General features: G+C 40.3%; 1 protein-coding gene across 3 annotated transcripts in view; it reads left to right on the forward strand.

Moving 5' to 3' along the window:
- The window catches only part of ADARB2 (adenosine deaminase RNA specific B2 (inactive)), a 427450-nt gene that overhangs the window by 217898 nt on the left and 187407 nt on the right, over positions 1-22145 (forward strand). Inside the window, exon 1 of one of the 3 annotated variants that reach the window (XM_048837674.2) lies at positions 20167-20218. The exons of the other annotated variants lie outside the window; for them this stretch is intronic. Within the exon in view, the coding sequence (XP_048693631.1) occupies positions 20182-20218 (37 nt within the window). The 5' untranslated portion in view covers positions 20167-20181. Of the gene's footprint in view, positions 1-20166; positions 20219-22145 lie in introns of those variants that run through there. 3 annotated transcript variants of the gene reach the window in all.

The following is a 22145-nucleotide window of genomic DNA, read 5'->3' on the forward strand; positions in this document are numbered from 1 at the left end:
AGTTTCTCCGCAATGGCCTTATCATCTTCGAGTGCTCCTTTAGCCTCTTGATCGTCCAGTGGCCACACTGGTTGTTTAGCAGGCTTCTTGCTTCTGATGTACTTAAAAAAATTTGATATTACTTTTTGAGTCTTTGGCTAGCTGTTCTTCAAATTCTTTTTTGGCCTTCCTAATTATATTTTTGCACTTCATTTGCCAGAGTTTATGCTCTTTTCTAGGATTTAACTTCCACTTTTTAAAGGATGCCTTTTTGCTTCTCACTGCTTCTCTTATTTTGTTGTTTGGGGTATACATTTAAGTTGAGCCTCTATTATGGTGTCTTTAAAAAATTTCCATGCAGTTTGCAGAGATTTTACTTTTGGTGCTGTACCTTTTAATTTCTGTTTTATTAACCTCCTCCTTTTTGTGTAGTTCCCCTTTCTGAAATTAAATGCTACAGTGTTGGACTGCTGTGGTGTTTTCCCCACCACTGGGATGTTAAATTTAATTATATTATGGTCACTATTACCAAGCAGTCCAGCTATGTTCACTTCTTGGATCTGATCCTGTGCTCCACTTAGGACTAAATCAAGAATTGCCTCTCCTCTTGTGGGTTCCAGGAATAGCTTCTCCAAGAAGCAGTCATTTAAGGTGTCAAGAAACTTTATCTCTGCATCCTGTCCTGAGGTGACGTACCCAGTCAATATGGGGATAGTTGAAATCCCCCATTATTATTGAGTGCTTTATTTTAATAGCCTCTCTAATCTCCCTGAGCATTTCACACTCATTATTACCATCTTGGTCAGGTGGTTGGTAATATATCCCTGTTGCTATATTCTTTATCTCTATTGCTATATTCTTATTATCGAGTATGGAATTACTATCCATAGAGATTCTATGGTGCAGTATGGTTCATTTAAGATTCTACTAGAATCATTTGATTCTATGCTTTCTTTCACATATAGTGCCACTCCCCCACCAGCACGACCTGTTCTGTCCTTCCGATATATTTTGTACCCTGGTATTACTGTTTCCCATTGATTATCCTCATTCCACCAAGTTTCTGTGATGCCTATTATATCAATATCCTCATTTAATATGAGGCACTCTAGTTATCCATCTTATTATTTAGACTTCTAACATTGGTATATAAGCACTTTAAAAACCTGTCATTTTTTATCTGTCTCCCATTACATGATGTATTTGAATGAGACTTTTTTCATTTGACAGTTTCTCATCAGATCCTACCTGTATTTTATCATCTTCCATACGCTGCTCATTCCTAGAACATAGAGAATCTCCATGAGTAGATGCTCCCCTAAGGGATGTCTCTGTTTGAACTACGTGTTCCTCCACATCTGTCAGCTTTCCTCCAGCCCTTAGTTTAAAAACTGCTCTACGACCTTTTTAATTTTAAGTGCCAGCAATCTGGTTAAGTTTTGATTTAGGTGGAGCCTATCTTTCCTGTATAGGCTCCCTCTTTCCCAAAAGTTTCCCCAGTTCCTAATAAATCTAAACGCTTCCTCCTTACACTGTCATCTCATCCACACATTGAGACCCTGCAGTTCTGTCAGTCCAACTGGCCCTGCATGTGAAACTGGAAGCATTTCAGAAAATGCTATCATGGAGGTCCAGAACTTCAATCTCTTACCTAGCAGCCTAACTTTGGCCTCCAGGACCTCTCTCCTGTCCCTCCCTATGTCATTGGTACCTACATTTACTACGACCACCGGCTCCTCCCCAGCACTACACATAAGTCTATCTAGATGTCTCAAGAGATCTGCATCCTTCTCACCAGGCAGGCAAGTCACCATGCAGTTCTCCTGATCATTGGAAACCCAGCTATCTATGGGTACGTCTTCACTACCCGCCAGATCAGAGGGTAGTGATCGATCTATTGGGGATCGATTTATTGTGTTTCATCTAGACGCGATAAATCGATCCCCGAATCGATGCCTGTACTCCACCTCTGCAGGAGGAGTAAGCGGAGTTGACGGGGGAGCCACCGCAGACGACTTGCCACCGTGAGGACGGCCAGGTAAATCGAACTAAGATACTTCGATTTCAGCTACGCAAATAGCGTAGCTAAAGTTGCGTATCTTAGTTCGAACCCTCCTCTCACCCACCCCCCAATGTAGCCCAAGCCTAAGTTTCTAATAATCGAATCGCCCATTTCTAATACCTGTCTCTTCCTAATAACTTGAGTTCCCTCCCCGGGAGAGGTATCCTCAGTGAGAGAGGATACCACAACATCATCTGGAAGGAGAGTCCCAACTTTGGGATCATTTCCCTCTGCTCAAGTTGGATATTCTCCTTCCCTGAGACTTTCATCCTCCTCAACAGCACAGAGGTTGTCAGACTGGGTGTGGGACTGTTCTACGGTGTCCCAGAAAGTCACATCTCCGTACCTCTCTGTCTCCCTTAGCTCCTCCAGTTCAGCCACCCTAGTCTCCAAAGCCCATAAATGGTCTTGAGGGTCAGGAGCTCCTTGCACCAAATGCACACATATGCCACCTGCACATAGGGCAGGTAATCATATATGCTGCATTGGGTGCAATAAACTGGGTAGCCCCCACTCTGTTGCTGGACTTCTGCCTGCATTCTCTTTTTACTCCTGCAGCTCGTTCCTTTGTTGTTGTTTTGTTTTTATCATGGGGTGTTTTTTGGCTTAAGTTTAAAGAAGTTTAAGGAATTTTAAGTGTATGTAGACCCCGCTCACACTTTCCAAGTAAACTCCCTCGCAAAACTCCCCTGTTAGCCACTCCTGTTTGTTAGTGTTTGCTTTTTGTTTTGTTGAAAAGAGCACATATCCTCAACACCGTCTCAAGACACATACCAAGGTCACCAACATTTCAATATGTGATTCAGGGTCTATTTAGGCTGCTTTAAATCTCATATATTTGAGCCATCTGAAATTGAACCAATGACCGCCTAAAAACTAATTGAGCTTGCACATCAGTGATGAAATAATTTGAGTTAGAGTTGCTGGGAAGGGTATTTTTAGTTTGCAAAATATGCTCTCAACCTGTGTGGTGGAATGCACAATGCATACTAAAAGGTGTGGGTGAGAACTGGTTGAGGATTTGGGAATGTTGTTACCTTGACTGGGTGAATGTGTCTGTGAGTTACAACAGAGAACTAGGAGTGAGGGCTCCTCGGATCCAATTCTTATCTCTGCCACGGATTCAGTGTGTGACCTTTGATAAGTCACTTAACCTCTCTGGGAATTGGTTTCCTCATCAGTAATATGGGTATGCTATGACCTACTTCACAGGGGAATTCTAAGACATTGAAGTCAAAGGGAGTTTTGCCATTAACTTCAGTGGGGCCACGATTTCACATATCATACTTTTGACACCTTTGGATTAAAGGTATTATGAAAGCATAAAGTAGTAGTAATAGTCTATCTGTAGATGTTAATTATCTCTTTCTTCTGGTGCACTGTTTTGTGCTAAATCTCTAGGCTGTAATCAGTCTGGGCACGCATGCTTTCTTTCAGACAACTTTGATTTTATCTTTTGTTAGAAGGAGTGCTTCGCTGATCTAGGGCAATGAAATTTCCACTCTCATCATTCTTAACCACTTATTGACTCAAAGGTGTTTCCAGGCTTCTGTGTGAAACATAAGTACATGCTTATACATTTAAAGCCTTTACAGGCTTTTTAACTCTCTGGGAGATTTTTTAACTCTCTGGGAGTAATTTTCAACCTGTGTTCCGCAGACCCCCTGGGGGTCTGCACACTACATCTAAGATTTCCAAAGGGGTCCATACCTCCACTTGAAATTTTTAGTGGTCTGCAAATGAAAAAAGGTTGAAAACCACTGACTTCGAGTAACCAGGTCGTTCCATGTGTGAAAGAAAATACAAATATGAGAGTCTTTGTTACTCATCAGCTTGAACTGGTATAGATAAAATTTGCCAGCTCAGTTTGACACTTTGCAATGGCTGGTCTCCAGAGACAGGTAGTAACTTCAGTTCAAAGTAGCATGGGGTAAATGTGGCATTACAAGTTTTGGTCTTCTGTTGCTGTGGTCTTCCCTTTGAGATTTAAAAGAGTGAGTGAGAAAATTGCTGGATCTCATCTCTTATCAGTAGGAGTCCTCAGAGGCCAGGTGACAGCTCTAGTTCTCATTTTCTTGTACCAGTGCTTTCAGTTTGTGGGAAGCAAATTGCTGAAGCCATCTTAGGCTTTCCGTTCAGATTTAGAGTTTTACACCTCATTCAGAAACATGATCTCACTTTCCACAGAGCCAGTCTGAGGAGATAACATTTCTACCTCATCTGGATTATATCCACTTTTTCATGGTAACTTAGATGGTCATAAAAAGAAAAGGAGTACTTGTGGTACCTTAGAGACTAACCAATTTATTTGAGCATAAGCTTTCATGAGCTACAGCTCACTTCATCGGATGCATACTGTGGAAACTGCAGAAGACATTATATACACAGAGACCATGAAACAATACCTCCTCCCACCCCACTCTCCTGCTGGTAATAGCTTATCTAAAGTGATTACTCTCCTTACAATGTGTATGATAATCAAGTTGGGCCATTTCCAGCACAAATCCAGGTTTTCTCACCCTCTGCCCCCCCCTCCAAAAACCACACACACAAACTCACTCTCCTGCTGGTAATAGCTTATCCAAAGTGACCACTCTCCTTACAATGTGTATGAAAATCAAGGTGGGCCATTTCCAGGAAGTTTTTGGAAAGTGTAGGGGACAATTTCCTGGTGCAAGTGCTGGAGGAACCAACTAGGGGCAGAGCTCTTCTTGACCTGCTGCTCACAAACCGGGAAGAATTAGTAGGGGAAGCTAAAGTGGATGGGAACCTGGGAGGCAGTGACCATGAGATGGTCGAGCTCAGGATCCTGACACAAAGAAGAAAGGAAAGCAGCAGAATACGGACCCTGGACTTCAGAAAAGCAGATTTTGACAACCTGAGGGAACTGATGGGCAGGATCCCCTGGGAGAATAACATGAGGGGGAAAGGAGTCCAGGAGAGCTGGCTGTGTTTTAAAGAATCCTTATTGAGGTTACAGGGACAAACCATCCCGATGTGTAGAAAGAATAGTAAATATGGCAGGCGACCAGCTTGGCTTAACAGTGAAATCCTTGCTGATCTTAAATACAAAAAAGAAGCTTACAAGAAGTGGAAGATTGGACAAATGACCAGGGATGAGTATAAAAATATTGCTCAGGCATGCAGGAGTGAAATCAGGAAGGCCAAATCACACCTGGAGTTGCAGCTAGCAAGAGATGTTAAGAGTAACAAGAAGCGTTTCTTCAGGTATGTTAGCAACAAGAAGAAAGTCAAGGAAAGTGAATGAAGGAGGCAACCTAGTGACAGAGGATGTGGAAAAAGCTAATGTACTCATTGCTTTTTTTTGCCTCTGTCTTCACGAACAAGGTCAGCTCCCAGACAACTGCACTGGGCAGCACAGCATGGGGAAGAGGCGACCAGCCCTCTGTGGAGAAAGAAGTGGTTCGGGACTATTTAGAAAAGCTGGACGTGCACAAGTCCACGAGGCCGGATGCATTACATCCGAGAGTGCTAAAGGAGTTGGCGGATGTGATTGCAGAGCCATTATCTTTGAAAACTCATGGTGATCGGGGGAAGTCCCAGATGACTGGAAAAAGGCTAATGTAGTGCCCATCTTTAAAAAAGGGAAGAAGGAGGATCCGGGGAACTACAGGCCAGTCAGCCTCATCTTAATCCCTGGAAAAATCATGGAGAAGGTCCTCAAGGAATCAATTCTGAAGCACTTAGAGGAGAGGAAAGTGATCAGGAACAGTCAGCATGGATTCACCAAGGGCAAGTCATGCCTGACTAATCTAATTGCCTTCTATGATGAGATAACTGGTTCTGTGGATGAAGGGAAAGCAGTGGACATGTTGCTCCTTGACCTTAGCAAAGCTTTTGACACTGTCTCCCACAGTATTCTTGCCAGCAAGTTAAAGGAGTATGGGCTGGATGAATGGACTATAAGGTGGATAGAAAGTTGGCTAGATTGTCGGGCTCAATGGGTAGTGATCAATGGCTCCATGTCTAGTTGGCAGCCGGCATCAAATGGAGTGCCCCAGGGGTTGGTCCTGGGACCGGTTTTGTTCAATATCTTCATAAATGATCTGGAGGATGGTGTGGATTGCACCCTCAGCAAGTTTGCAGATGACACTAAACTGGGAGGAGAGGTAGATACGCTGGAGGGGAGGGATAGGATACAGAGGGACCTAGACAAATTGGAGGATTGGGCCAAAAGAAATCTGATGAGGTTTAACAAGGACAAGTGCAGAGTCCTGCACTTAGGACAGAAAAATCCAATGCACCGTTACAGACTAGGGACCGAATGGCTCGGCAGCAGTTCTGCAGAAAAGGACCTAGGGGTTACAATGGACAAGAAGCTGGATATGAGTCAACAGTGTGCTCTTGTTGCCAAGAAAGTCAATGGCATTTTGGGATGTATAAGTAGGGGCATCGCCAGCAGATCGAGGGACATGATCGTTCCCCTCTATTCGACACTGGTGAGGCCTCATCTGGAGTACTGTGTCCAGTTTTGGGCCCCACACTACAAGAAGGATGTGGAAAAATTGGAAAACATCCAGTGGAGGGCAACAAAAATGATAAGGGAACTGGAACACATGAGTTATGAGGAGAGGCTGAGGGAACTGGGGATGTTTAGTCCGCGGAAGAGAAGAATGAGGGGGGATTTGATAGCTGCTTTCAACTACCTGAAAGGGGTTCCAAAGAGGATGGCTCTAGACTGTTCTCAGTGGTAGCAGATGACAGAACAAGGAGTAATGGTCTCAAGTTGCAGTGGGGGAGATTTAGAAAAAACTTTTTCACTAGGAGGGTGGTGAAACACTGGAATGCAGTTACCTAGAGAGGTGGTGGAATCTCCTTCCTTAGAAGTTTTTAAGGTCAGGCTTGAGAAAGCTCTGGCTGGGATGATTTAATTGGGGATCGGTCCTGCTTTGAGCAGGGGGTTGGACTAGATGACCTCCTGAGGTCCCTTCCAACCCTGATATTCTATGATTCTATGACTGTGAAATGCTTAAGGAGATTAGAGAGGCTACAAAAATAGAAAACTCAATAATAATGGGGGTTTCAACGATCCCTATATTGACTTGGAATATATCACTTTAGGATGGGATGCAGAGATAAAATTTCATTAATAACTGTTTCTTGGAGCAGCTAGTCCTGGAAACCACACGGGGAGAGGCAATTCTTGATTTAATCCCAAGTGGTGCACAGGATCTGGTACTAGAGGTAAGTAGAGCAGAATATAGCTCAGTAATAGTGACTATAATGTAATTAAATTTAACGTTGTAAGGGATAAAATACCAAAGAAACCTACCACAGTCGCATTTAACTTCAAAAAACGGAACAACACAAAAATGAGGAAGATAGTCAAATGGAAATTAAAAGGAACAGTCACAAGAATCAGGTTTCAGAGTAGCAGCTGTGTTAGTCTATTCGCAAAAAGAAAAGGACTACTTGTGGTACCTTAGAGACTAACAAATTTATTTGAACATAAGCTTTCCTGAGCTATAGCTCACTTCATTGGATGCAGTCACAAGAATGTAATGCCTGCATGCTGCATGGAAACTTTTTTAAAACCACCATAACAGATGCTCAAACTAAATGTTTACCCCAAATAAAAAAAAAAAAAACAGTAAGAGGGCCAAAAAAAAATGCCACCATGGCTAAACAATAGAGTAAAAGAGGTGGTCAGAGACGAAAAGACATCTTTGAATAATCAGAAGTCAAATTCTACTGAGGAAAATAGAAAGAAGCATAAATTCTGGCAAGTCAAATGTAAAAGTATAATTAGGCAGGCCAAAAAAAAATTGAAGAGCAACTAGCAAAAGGCACAAAAACTAATAGCAAAAAAATATGTTAGTACATCAGAAGCAGGAAGTCTGCCAAACAGTCATTGATCAAGGTGATCAAGGTGCTAAAGGAGCACTCAAGGAAGATAAGGCCATTATGGAGAAGGTAAATTAATTCTTTGAATCAGTCTTCACTGCACAGGATGTGAGGGAGTTTAGGTGACAAATCTGAGGAACTGTCCCAGGTTGAGGTGTAAATAGGGGAGGTTTTGGAACAAATTTGTAAATTAAATAGGAATAAATCAACAGAACTAGCTGGTATTCACCCAAGAGTTCTGAAGGAACATGAAATTGCAGAACTACTAACTGTGATATGTAACCTATCACTTAAATCAGTCCCTGGACTTGATGTCTGGAGGATAGCTAATATGAAGCTGATATTTTAAAAAGGCTCCAAAGGCGAACCTGGCAATTACTGGCCAGTAAGTCTAACTTCAGTTGAAATTGGTTGAAATTTTAGTAAAAAGCAGAATAATCAGACACTTCGCTCTACACAATATGTTGGGGAAGAGTCAATGCAGCTTTTGTAAAGGGAAATCATCCCTCACCAATTTATTATAATTTTTTGAGGGGTCAACAAACATGTGGACAAGGGTGATCCTGTGGCTATAGTGTACTTGGACTTTCAGAAATCCTTTGACAAGGTCCCTCACCAAAGGCTGTGAACCAAAATAAGCAGTCATGGGATAAAAGAGGAATTCCTGTCATGGATCAGTACCTAGTTAAAGGAAGGAAACAAAACAGGAATAAATGGTCATTTTTCACAGTGGAGAGAGGAACATAGCGGAGTGCCCCCAGGATCTGTACTGGGACTAGTGCTGTTCAACATATTCATGAATGATCTGGAAAAAGGGGTAAATAGTGAGGTGGCAAAGTTTGCAGATGATACAAAATTACTCAAGCTAGTTAAGTCCAAAGCTGACTGCAAAGAGTTACAAAGGGATCTCACAAAACTGGGTGAGTGGGCAACAAAATGGCAGATGAAATTCAGTGTTGATAAATGCAAAGTATTGAACATTGAAAAACATAATCCCAAAGACACATACAAAATGATGGACACATAACTAAATTAGCTGTTACCACTCAGCAAAGAGCTAGTTCTCTGAAAACATATGCTTACTGTGCAACAGCAGTCAAAAAAAAGCTAAGAGAATGTTAGGAACCATTAGGAAAGGTATGGATAATAAGATAGAAAATACCATAATATCACCATGTAAATCCATGGTATGCCCACACCTTGAATACTGCATGCAGTTCTGGTCACCCTATGTCAAAAATATATGTTAGAATTTGAAAAATTACAGAGAAGGGCAGCAAAAATTATCAGGGGTTTAGAACAGCTTTTGTATGAGGAGAGCTTAAAAAGACTGGGACTGTTCAGCTTGGAAAGGAGACAGCTATGGGGGGATGTGACAGAGGTCTATAAAATCTTGACTGATGCACAGAAAGTGAATAAGGACGTGTTATTTACCCCTTCACAAATCACAAGAAACAGAGCTCGGCTGACGAAATTAACAGGCAGTCGGTTTAAAATAAACATAAGGAAGTGCTTCTTCACACAAAGCACAGACACCTATGAAAGTCATTGCCGGGGGATGTTATGAAGCCCAAAAGTATAACTGGGTCCAAAAAAGAATTAGATAAGATCATGGAGGCTATTAGCCAAGATGGTCAGGGATGTAACCCTCTGCTCTGGACATCCTTAAACCTCTGACTGCTAGAAGCTGGGACTGGATGAGAGGGGTTGGATCACGTGGTACATTTCTCTGTTCTGTTCACTCCCTCTGGCACCAGCCACTGTCAGAAAGCACCATACAGGGCTAGATGGACCATTGGTCAGACCCATTCTTCTATTCTTAACTTGCCTCAGATAATATGTCAACATCTTCGACAGTTATCCTAGCACTATTTTCTTATACAGTATCATGGTCTTGATGTTATTTTACCTTTAAAATATAGTATCAATCTGTTCTTTGATTAGCCTGATAAATATTCTTCGTTTTAAGACTGTCCACTTTAGAAAGCATGGAAATAGAGATGAAGAGATGAACAAAATATTTCACAACTCTTTATGACTAGCAGGCATTTACCTCAAGGGAAGACTGGAACTTATTTTAAGCAGGATTGTCCTATTTATGATTTATAGGTCTGGTATCCCTGTAGTCTTATTTTTATGCCTCCGGTGTTCACGCAGATAATGGGATCAGTGCATGTAATTTCAACTCTTTCAAAAGAATTCATAACCCTTTTCAAGCTCTTGTTCACTACAAGTCACTTGTATGCCAATTTTGGTAATAATCAGCCACCTAACTTGACAATATGCTAATATAATTGTTGCTTGTAGTTTAGTAGCTGATATTATATCCTTTCACCTTGAGGTCTGATTCTAGATTCAATTGAGGCTATTAAGGACTAGCCCTACTTAGTACACACAATCTTTTTGTGGGTCTACCAGTGAGCAGTGCTGTAGGAAAGGGTGTTTGAGAGCTTTCATGATAAAAACCTGTTTACAGAGGTCTATAAATTGTTGGTGTAAATGTGTTGCAGCTTGATTGTTGTAAAAACACAAGTGAATGGGAGGTTGCACGTTGTGGTATATCTTTTAAATGAAGTTTTACAAAATCTGTTAGTGTTTCTTTTTTAAATGGCAGCAGACTCTCATTGACCTTCACTTTTTTATATTTTGCAACCCAAAATCGTCCACAACTAAGGCTGTATAGCAAATGCTAGAGTGACATCCCATGCTAATAAAACATAATTAGTTTTACAAAATGTACCACAATGTGCCTCCTACCGTATCATGAATTCTGAGGTAGTAACACGAGGGAAACAGCAGCTGAGTGCACACAGGTTTTCTGACTTTTTTTTTTATATGCATATTTGTATACAAATGCTGAAAGTTTGAGGGCTAGTGTAAATTAGCATAACTCCATGGATATCAGCCAAGCTGCTTCTCTTTACACCAAACTAAAGTTCTGGGCCTCCATTTCCAAAGAATTTAGAATGACAGAAAATATGTTATGATTTATTGAGCCAAGCTTTTATCTGGTCTTAAGAAAGTTTTATTTGTACCCTGTATTTGTACGGTACCTGTGTGCAAATAATTGCAGGTGGAAGGTAGATGCCCACTTATCTAACTGTGCACCTTTAATCAGGTATGTAGCTATTGAGACAGGTGAAATTATGCCCACAAATAACTGCAAACATTTCTAGGGCCACGTAGGATCATAGTCACACGGAAAGTGGCATGCAAAGTCATCGGGTCCATCTCTGTGATCCAAACACAATCCCCAGTAATAGTGAGTTATGAACCGGAGTGACTCATATGGATCATGAGGATATGACTGAAATTTGCTCCAAAGGACAAGTATGGGGAACAGTTTCGTATGTATAAATAATTGGTGTTAGCATATTTAAGTCAAAAGGCTCTTACGTCATTAGAATTTTGTTTTTGAAGAACAGGACTAAGAAAAATCAAATGGGCCTGCACAATCTCCGTATGTAGAAGTCCCATGGAAGTCAGTGAGGGATCTGCATGATGAGGCCTTGTTGACTCTGGCCAATTATAAGTACCCAGTTCATTAATAACCAATCCAGCTTCCAAACCACACAAGTCAACAGAAACTCTCTTTGTCTGACCAGGAAGTCAAATGAATTCTTTACTGAATCTGGCCCTCTGTGTCTAAGATATCACATAATTTCTAACATACATTTCTAGATTTAATCATAATGACTTGTTTTTATATACAATGCACAAACATCAGAAATTCAGTGCATTTTGAAGCCTATTTCTGGTTATGTAGGTGTGCAGGAGTGCATCAAGCAGTACTCCTTTTCTTTTTGCGGATACAGACTAACACGGCTGCTACTCTGAAACCTGTCATTATGCAAGGCACTGAATTTAGCCGTATGGAGTGGAAATCTATCGACTTCATGAAAAAACTCATACAGATACAGACAGACATCATCTTCCTTTCCCCACTGTATTTTCCACTGAATGCATCCGATGAAGTGAGCTGTAGCTCACGAAAGCTTATGCTCAAATAAATTTGTTAGTCTCTAGGGTGCCACAAGTACTCCTTTTCTTCAAGCAGTCCTATCAGTGACATAGCTGACCCCTGACATCTAACACAATGAATGTCTCCTGCCACTCAACCTATTTAGTAATGGGAGAGATCATGTCAAAGCACTTCTCTCACCTACAGCACAATTAGAATCAGCAGACTTGAGGAGGAGAGGGGACAACTTAGAATTCCAGGGTGCACACTAGTCATCAGCTAAACTACTACTGAGATTGAGAGGCTTCTTCAAAACAGGACATGAATTTAAATGAGGATTTACTATCTGAGAAGTCTTCTAAAAATAAGAATTGTATAATAGCAATAATTTACAAAAAGCAGCCTCTAAAATCACCCATCCAATGGCACAAAAGCTCTAACTATTGTCGCAGACACCCTTTTAAGTAACTGGAAATAATACATTAATTAGTTCATTGTAAGAAAAACAAAATGATCCATTTTTGGTAGAGGAAATAAAATAAGCTGCGGGGGGCGGGGGGAAGGGGGGGAATGTATGTGGTTTTTCACTCCTCTTTGGAATTTCCACAAATATATGGATTCCCTTCCCTGGAAAAAGGAATATACGGGGCTGAGATTACTAACTAGTCTATAACAAATGAAACCAGGTAACAACTGCACAGATTCAAATGATTGTCTGATAGACTTGACAGTTTCTACTTAGCAGAGTGCTTCCACTGACACTGCCAAGTAAGCTTAGAAACTAGGCTGTCACACAATGTAGGAAGAAGTTTTAATCATTAAAGATCTGTACAGAAGGAGCATTTGTAACTAGTCTGCCCTCTTCAGTATTGCCTGACTGACAGCATCTGGCTTGTGTTCACAGTAGTAAAATACCTTTTTATAGTATTGCATCATTTTTTATTAACACAATATTACAAAATTTTGCATTTATCCTTAAACTCTGTGATTCAATATATGCTGTGTAGGACACGTTATATTATGGCGGTGCTAGATGAGATACACATTTCTATGGTAATAACTCAAATTTTATAAAAATAAGAAGAAATGGAAATTGGTGCAATGACTTTAATCCATTGATACAACAGTGCTTTGCCTCAAAATGGTTTGTGTTTAAATTACATGCATTCTCAGGGAAAACTTTTCTTATATATTTAGATGCTAGCCTTTGCGCGTAAACACCAAAAATGTTTCATTACAATTCAGTGATAATGTTATTTTTAAATGGTTCCTGCAATTTATCATTTAAGGAACTGCCTGTAATTTAAAGGTATGCTTCCTTAGAGGTTTTGTTGTTTGTTTGTTTTGATTTGATTTTATTTTAGTTTGTAAAAAATCAAGCCTTTATAGGGCGAAAGAAAAAAACACCCTACGTGTTAATATAAACAGGAAATATTTTTGAAAGCTTGAGCTCTGATCCTGCAATAATAAACAGTAAATCCCTGACCACTATAATTTGTACAGATCCATGCAAAATTGGGGCCTAGCTACTCATTAGCATAAAAAACCCTTGTTATCTATTTGTGTTATGGTTGCTCCCAAAGGCACCAGTCTTGACTGGACCCTGTTGTGCTAGGTGCTGTACAAACCTGTAGGGGGCAGAGATGAGTCTCTGCAGGTGCAAGAGTAAGCCCATTGTCCAGTTAGGGAGCATACAGTTTGATGTCCTTGTGCTCTGAAGCTGCGAAGGTACGTTTGGGCTTGCTGGTTGCCTAGCCCTGTTACACTCACAATTAGCTTTGGTGGAAATTGAAAATGTGCTTGTCAAGGTTCCAGTGAGCCCTTCTGTTTAACAGTTTGAATTTTCCCTCACACGGAGGGTCTATTTAAGGCCCTCACCAGCACCCAAGTCCTACTTGCTCTGTGGGAGAGACCTCAGGCAGTTCATTCAGGGTCCATTTCTCTGCATTCGTTGTGCACAGAGTGGGATGGGCTCTGCTTCCACCCCAAAGAGGCTGGTACAGAGGGTGCTTTTTGAAAAGGGGCTAATGGATCAGCAGTCTGGGCAGATCCGATGTCCCTAATATTAGGTGTAAGTGGTGCAGGGAGTCTTACAGCCATTATTCCAACCTCTAAGATGTAGTAGTAGGCTCAGAGGGACAGTGTTGCAGCCCCTTGGCCCTGGGTGGCAATCGTTACAATAGAGCCATTTCAGAACCAGACCCCCATTCCTGGGCATTGTGCAAACACAGAGGAGGATGTGATCCCTATTCTGGAGGTCTCTACCCATGTGCTTTGTGCACGTCACTTGCACGAGCCTGACTGTTCTGTAAATTTCACCTTATCTATGCTCTTTGCGGCTGCTGCTATGTACCAATTCCAAGCCAGTTTTGTTGAGTAATATCACAAAGCCTGACATTTATTTTTTGTCCCAGATATCCAAATCTCCCGGTGCAAGCAAACTAAGGGTCAGTGTGTTATTCCTGGACACCTGTTGTACACTGGAGGTGGCTGGCTGGCGTTCCCCAACTGCCCCTTTTTGAAATTTTACTACTGAGCAGAAGGGAGGGCTGAAGTGATTTTCTTGCTCATAACAAGGTTCATCCTACCTTTAAAATATAAACATTTCCAACGAAGCGCCCTAATAGAATCTAACTCATGCTTACACAGTGTGGTTGTCTGTCTACCTTTAGTGGCTGGCCCACATGGAGGTTTATGAGTCTGTACAGCCTTTTTGACAGATCTCAATCTTTTAGCTGAGGCACTGGGTACTCATGGTCTTAAATCCAGAGGTCCCAGACTCCATCCCTAATGACAACTCACCCAGAAGCATGAGATTACATACATTTGTTTTCCAAGTGGATCTGCTGCTCTTCCTCTAGCCCACCCACCTATGTAGCCTTCCTATAAAGGTTGGAACAGAAACCAATTGCCAGGCACACTCTGTGACCACTAAACCAGCTGACATTCTTGCACAGTCCCTAGCAAGCCCCTTAACTAGTGTGGTGAGCTTCGTGTCAGCAGGCCACAATGAGAGTGAATTTCATCCTTAGCACACAGGTCAGTGCAGAAATGCTTTGGCTGTACATTAACAATAGAGTAGTTGACGTCTGCATGTTTAAAATGAGACACAACCATGGCGACCATGCTTGCGTGGATACAAAGATGGACTTGCCCATGCATGCGAATGCTGTATGAATTTATGATGTGCAAGTCAGACGTGAACCGAACTGACGTTACATTTGGCAAAATGCTGTGCAAAGCAATACTGGGAGGGTTCATCCAGCTTTACTGCACAGTAATCTTTTAAAACCACATTCATAAGAGGGCATCGAATATTATAGTACTCATTTTTAAATCTAATATAAAAACTGTGGATAGAAAGCTTTTACTTTCCTAAGAAGCAAATGTCAAGGCCTTTAGCAAAAGAGACTATTTTATTTTCTTGTTTCTGAAGACTGGTGCCTTTTTTTAAAAAGGCGCCTTCTAAACTTAGCTGCATTGGCAGTGAGTTATAGCTTAGGAAAAGAATAAAATGAATCTTGAAAATTCCTTCATTTCTCAATTTATGGGAAGTGAAAGGCTCTTTTGATAACTTTTCCCTTCACATCTCTAATAGCAGACAACAGAGTCGCTTCTTCAAATGAACCAAAACCAATCAATCCTGCTGATGTATTTATCCAAATATGTAATGACCACATTTTCCAAACTGCACCAAAACAGATATGGTGAGATTACTACAAAGTGTCACTCAGAACGAAATATAAGGCTTGGTGTAGAACATCTTCTAAGAGAGCCTTCTCCAGTATACAGTCAATAATAAATCAATGTGCTGCAGGGTTACATGAAGCAGCTGCATTTTCATCACAGAAAATAAGGTCTTTTCACCTAGATGAAATTGATGATTTAAAGGAAGAATGTAAAACTTGAAATGACAGTTCAGGTACGTCCCATTCCTTGGGGAAATTTAGATGTACCTAGGTGCATGAAGAGTACTATTATTGATTTACCCTGTTCCAATTTAAGATATTCTTTGGGAAGCCAAAATTAAGCGTTAGGTCCTATTACCGTATTTATCCTAAAGAGTTGAGTGAAATCCTGGTTCCACTGATGTCAATGGCAAAACTCCCATTGACTTCAATGAGGCCAGCATCTCGCTCAATAGCAGCCTTGGCCCTATGCTACTTATGCACTTTCATAATGTCTCTGGCACTTAATGGCCCTATGGCCATCCTCCTGACCCAAAAGAGTGGACATGTCCTGGGCATGCCAAAGCGGAAGGATAGTCACAAGTGGAGAAGAAGCTGGATAGGTACCCACATGTTTTATTTCACTTAGGGCTTTACAAAATCTGAGGCCAGCCCTGAGTGTTAACAGAACCAACTCGTCAGTCAGTAAATACCAAATGCTCTTAGCACAAGATTGGCATCAATGTTAGGCTGCTGATTAAAACCAGCCAAATCTTAGAATAGCAACCAGCCGAATGTTATCCTTACTTAATGACAACTGCCATTTCAGCAACCAGTTTTACCCACCTCTTGTGTGACTTTTGAAGCAGAAATAAATATCTTCATCTACAATCAGTAGTAAAGTTCCTCCAGAAAAATGGTTTTAGACTAATCTAAAAAAATAATGAAAAGTGCTACTGGAAAATTGCAGGTTGCTTACTATTGTTCCCTAGTGTTCAAAATATTCAGTCAATTTATAGACAGTTCATAAATGTAAGTGGCTTCTGAAGAGCTGCTTGTATTTGCATAAAAGTATTCATTCTGTTCATAAAAGAGGCTGACAATTTTTAAAGATTTATTTCCATCATAAAAAGATGTTACATTACAAAGGCTTATGATTGGTGCAATGAACCTAAAATATCTTCCTACCTTTTCCTAGTTGATAAATCATTCTAGCCAATTCAGCTAACATTTACTTGGTTAATAGGACATACATAACCAGGCAAAAAAGTGAACTCAGCAATCAAAATTTAACAAAATAACGTACATAGGGAGCATTTTTAAGCTACTGTGAAAGTTTCCCATTGTATCAGGCAGAGCAAACACCTCTGTGTGTGTGTACATACATTGAAATTTTGCTTCAGAGTGCAGCTGAAAATGACACTGAAAATATAACCCCTTCATAGGTCAGATTAAAAAGTCACAGACTGATTCTCTTAATTGTGTGCTTTCCATTTGTCCTTCAGATTTTGGCTAGATTTTAAAGAATTAAGATGGCACAGAAGAAGAAATCTGCAGAAACTCAAAAAACAAAAAAACCAACAACAACAACAAAAACACCCCACACATAACTCAGTTCTCCCATCATGCACCAACTTCAGCCTGCAGTACTTTTATCTTTCTTTCTTTTTTCATGGAGATCTACTGGCAACTACAGAAGCAAACTAGATCATTTCCATACCTGCTGTGGTCCTATATTTTGCAGCAAGCAGAGATTTATAAAAAACCTTAACATACTGATTCCCACCAGAAGTAATCCCTGAAGAAATAAAAGGTTTGCAAAAAAAAAAAATCTGCCACATCAATTTTGCACTAATGCAAACACCAGTAGACAAGTAAGGAATTTTCAGATGAAGTTTTATTTGGTTGACCCTGATGGAATTTCTGTATGACATTAAAAAAAAAGTGTCCAGGGTTGTGATGGCCTATAAAGTTTAAATCAAATGATGCTACACTTGATTGGCTTCTCAGATACCTTGATCAAACTTTCTAAGTTTGGAAGCAAAACTGATAAAATTCTGCCCAATTGATTCTGATTCCCTGTCTGTCTGACAGGAAATCTCATGGCAAAGTCTATTCTCATGAGGTTCCAGACAAGTTTTGTTTTTGCAATAGTTATCTATTATTCAAGATGACAGGCAGGGTGAGGATTTAGAGAGGACGGTCCAGTCTCTTTGCCAACAGAATCCCCAGATTCTGTCCAGATTGTCATTCTGCCCAGATTGTCACTAAGGGTAACAATTGATGCCTTGATTTCTGTTGTATGAATATTTGTCCCCTGGAAGTTGATGAAGTACCAGCTCGCTGCATGTGGGACACTTTTAAACTGTCAGACAGTAATGACAATCTGCCAGTCCTGACCTGGATTGTGCCCCAAAACTATGGAGATGGACTCCTTTTACACACTTATAATAATTTTCAAACCAAGGTCAATAAGTCAAAGATTCAGTGTTAATCTTTTGGAGGGCGGGGGAAAGATGTCTTTTTATAAAAGTTGGAATAGTAACATTTTTGTAGTAAACCAGTGTCCTGTACAACGCTTCTGTTCCCTGCAGCAGCTCTGAGCATCCACTGAAACTATTTTCTGGAACATGATATCATTTAGCACGCACCAAGGCTATGTGTTTAGCAGCAGTCTGAAAAGTCTAAATTGTGTGAGAACAGCTCATTATCAGATTAGACCTTCTGTGAAATGAGCCACATTATGGCCTGTCTAATCCCCAAACCATTCAGCACAAAATGTGCTTTGCAGTCATAGAAGGGTATCCTCATTCTTAAGGCGTCTTTCAGCATACCTGGAGTCGGCTTATTATGCAGCTTGTTTTTTTTTTTTGTAAACATAAGAAAAGACTTGTCTACAATATGCAACGTCAATGTAGATGGTAGACAAGAAATGGGTATAGGAATGGACGGCACATTGGTAACATGCAAGTATGTTCTAATTAATGTATTGGCAGTACTGAAGAAAATGTTTTTCCATAGCTACCTTTTGTTTGCAAATTATTGGCTTGATTCTGCAACCCTTATTCACAGAAAACAGCACTGATTCTTGCAAGTAGTGTCATCTGATGTCATGCCACTGCCTAGAGCTCTGTTGGCTGTTGCTCAATATCTTGCTGACAAAACTGTGTGACAGTGGGTCTTGGGAATCGGTTCAAACTAGATTTTGCACTTTTCCTCACCCGCTTCCTTGTGTAGTTTCAATTAAGTTGAGCTTAATTTAATTCTTAATAAAAATCAGTTGTTACTTTTCTAACTTGCCTCTGGATTCTTTAAACTGAGGTTTTCAAAGCCACTATGGTAACTGGGTGACTCCACATTGATGAGGTAGCTTTGAAAATCTCGACCTTAAATAACTGTTATTTCAAATACTATCATTTGCTGTCATCTATTGGATAGCACAGAGGATTGAGGATGGGGAAATTCCCATCTCAGAGGGAACTCAGAGGGAACTCAGAGGGCCAAATCCCTACTTGGTGTAAATCAACATAGATTGATTTACACTAGCTGAGAATCTGGCCCAGAATTTCAATCAGTTTTATTTCCAGAGACCCAAAAACCTGGTTGCCTTTTTCAAAGTCTTTTTTCAGTTATTAAGGTGATAAGGTAGAGTGAATATACAGGGCTTGTCTAAACTGTCCCACAGTTCAGAATATGGGGATGTGAATAGCAGTGCGCACCAAAGTGATGTGCTGTAACTTCCCCGTGTGCAGACATGAACGAAAAGGTTCCTAGTTCACATTAATGTAATCTTCTTTAACAGGATTAAATTACTGCAAACTAGGAACTGTTTAGTTTGCACCTGCTTATTTAGAATAGCTTAAACTCAGCTTCCCCACTGTATTGGGTTATTTCAGAAGATCAAGTCATGATGACCCAGCTCAACTCTTTAAAAAGCTTTTCTGAACTGTCTGCTTTATTGCCTTTTGAACACACATTTGCTATAGTAACTAGTTCAATAAATCACATTAGAGGTATTCAACTGTAGTAGATTAAAGTCTTTAAAATACCCCAAACAGAATATGTTTGAGAAGTCTGTCCCATTTTTTTAAGAGATAAAGAAAAAACGATTACTCCAATCAAGATCTGATTCAGAATGCAAAATAACATTAAAAGTAGTCAGAAAAAAGGGAGATAGGATAGAATGCAGAGAGACAAGTTGCAAAACTGAGAACTAACACAGTCAATCTTGTATGATAAAAAATAAATAAAATCAGAGTGGGAAAACATGACATCAAACATTTTGATTCATTGAAAAGGGAGTCAAGGTAAAATTAACATAATAAAGTGTAAGGCACAAATTTGTCTTTTAAACAGAAAACTAGCACAAGGAACTACAGAAAAACACATCTAGCAGTTTAACATTTTAAATGTATTGATCAAACACTATTAAACTTTGTGCTTCCTTTAAGCTTATTACTTCTCTCTGACAAACTCATCCAGTTATGTTATGGCTCCTGTTATAACAGACCAAATATACATATGTCAATTTTAAAATTCAAAGAAGCAGAGCAACAAGTTCATTTCCTATCCTTTGACTCCTAGCTCTGTGGTCTACCTTTTCAAAGAATACTCACCTGAATGTAACGACAGTTGGGTACACATGCATGCAGAGTGAAGATAAACAGAGTGCCTCCTACTCAGGTGATTTGTTTTTTTCTTGCAAACACAAAATGTCTGAGGGAGATTACACTGAAATTTCAATTTATAAAAAAAAAAAATAAAATCAATCAATCCACTGTTGATGATACTTGAGAACAGCTGGTGGTTTCCACCAGTTACTCCCAAGTGGCCAGCAGTCGCAATTTGTGACTAGCCCTGTCTTCAAACATCTCAGGCCAACCAAAATGTGACAGGATGACAGATAGTCCTCTCAATAGATACTGACAAACAAATTAGTGCAAAGATGCTTTTCATAGCATACCAGATGTGTTGAATTCTATCATATGGAACAAGCAGTGAAAAACTGTCTATGTCCCATCTGTGCTTTTTTTAGTAATCACCGATGCACTAGTTGTGGAATATAAGGCACCGTAAACAGTTCATCTTGTGTTTTACATGTGAAATAAATGGACAAATCCAGGCCTTGGCCTCATCATCAATGTTTAAAACTTTTCTATTTGCAAGACTACCTTACATGCCCAGAAGTTCTATTCAGTAGTTAGGGAACTGTCCATTGGCTGCAATTAGTTGAAAAATTATGCCAATACCAAACAAAGGTTTATGTAAATCAGTTAAAGACTACAAAATTGTGCTTTGTATCTGAACAACATGCTTAAAAAGCTCTAACTTAAAGAACTGCTATTTGGATTTACATCATTTAGTCTCCCAGGCTTATCTCTCCTCAGACTGTTAACCTACACTTAATTCAGAAAGGCTACAACTGAAGCTGTATTAACAGCATTATAATAGACGTGATGGGAGTGAGGGGTCTTGGTGTTTAAAGGACACTGGGCACAATAGCATATACACTGCTAGCTCTACTGTAAATGAAACCAATATCCTCTTGTAAAAATGCACTTTCTGTTGGGCATCATGCCATAAAGGGTCACATTCATTGGGATTGGAGAAGTGTAATATAGGGCAGGATTGGCTCCAAATATCCACAATAAAACAGCACATAAGTATGATGGAGGTGCCAAAGTCTTGTGTTCTGCACGGGGTGAATTTCACCCACTATTTATGCTGATATGAAAATATTACATATCCTCACCCCACTCCCAAAATAGTTTCTTATTTTTAAAATATTTAAAATTAAGAAGACACATTGCAATTGTTGGAAGAGCCTTCCCAGCATCTGGAAATCATCATTCACTCAGCTCTGACACTTGGACTCTTAGGTCCTGGTTCATCTCTGTGCCGGAGCTGAGCCTAGCACAGGGAGCATGAGAGGAAGCAATGTGCCTGCCTGACTCCTTGGATTGCACTATCTTTTTCCTTGATTGCAGTATCTCTTTTGGGCATTGTGACAGCTGGGAAATAGCTGGGACACAGGAATGCCCTGCCTTGCCCTGCCTGCCGCAATGTGCCTCAGCACTGGGGACTCTTTGGGGGAGAAAGGGGAAGACTTTTGGATGAGTTGCAACTTCTTTGCACCAACCCTACAGAGCACTGAAGAATTTAGCCCTAAATATCATTTATCATTGGCTGTATTGCCATTGGCTGCTGGTCTCACTTCATTCCACCCATCGCCACTTGCAGTCCCTCAGCCCTAAGAGGGACCTCTTTCCCATCATGGTTCTTAGCCTTTTTTTTGTTCTCACTGCTCTTCTCCATCTCCCTTCCATTTCCACTGATCTTCTGAGAGGCAATATCCCATTTGTCTAAACGAAGCTTTCTTTTTTCTTATCCCTTTTTGAAGGACATTGGTTAAACAATTGTGAATCCACCTCCAGTTTATGAAATAACCACAATATAGTAGAGTCAAAATATGATTCTCCTATAATATAATGTAATCACTCCCTTTTCTTTATCCCTTGAAGATGGTGCACCTCTTAGCACAGACAGTGCTGATTCCAAGTGCATAAAATATGTAGACATCTTTGCATTCTCTCTCTTTATACATGAGTGT

The sequence above is a fragment of the Caretta caretta genome, chromosome 2, assembly GCF_965140235.1.
Source record: "Caretta caretta isolate rCarCar2 chromosome 2, rCarCar1.hap1, whole genome shotgun sequence".
In the NCBI taxonomy this organism is placed as follows: domain Eukaryota; kingdom Metazoa; phylum Chordata; order Testudines; family Cheloniidae; genus Caretta; species Caretta caretta.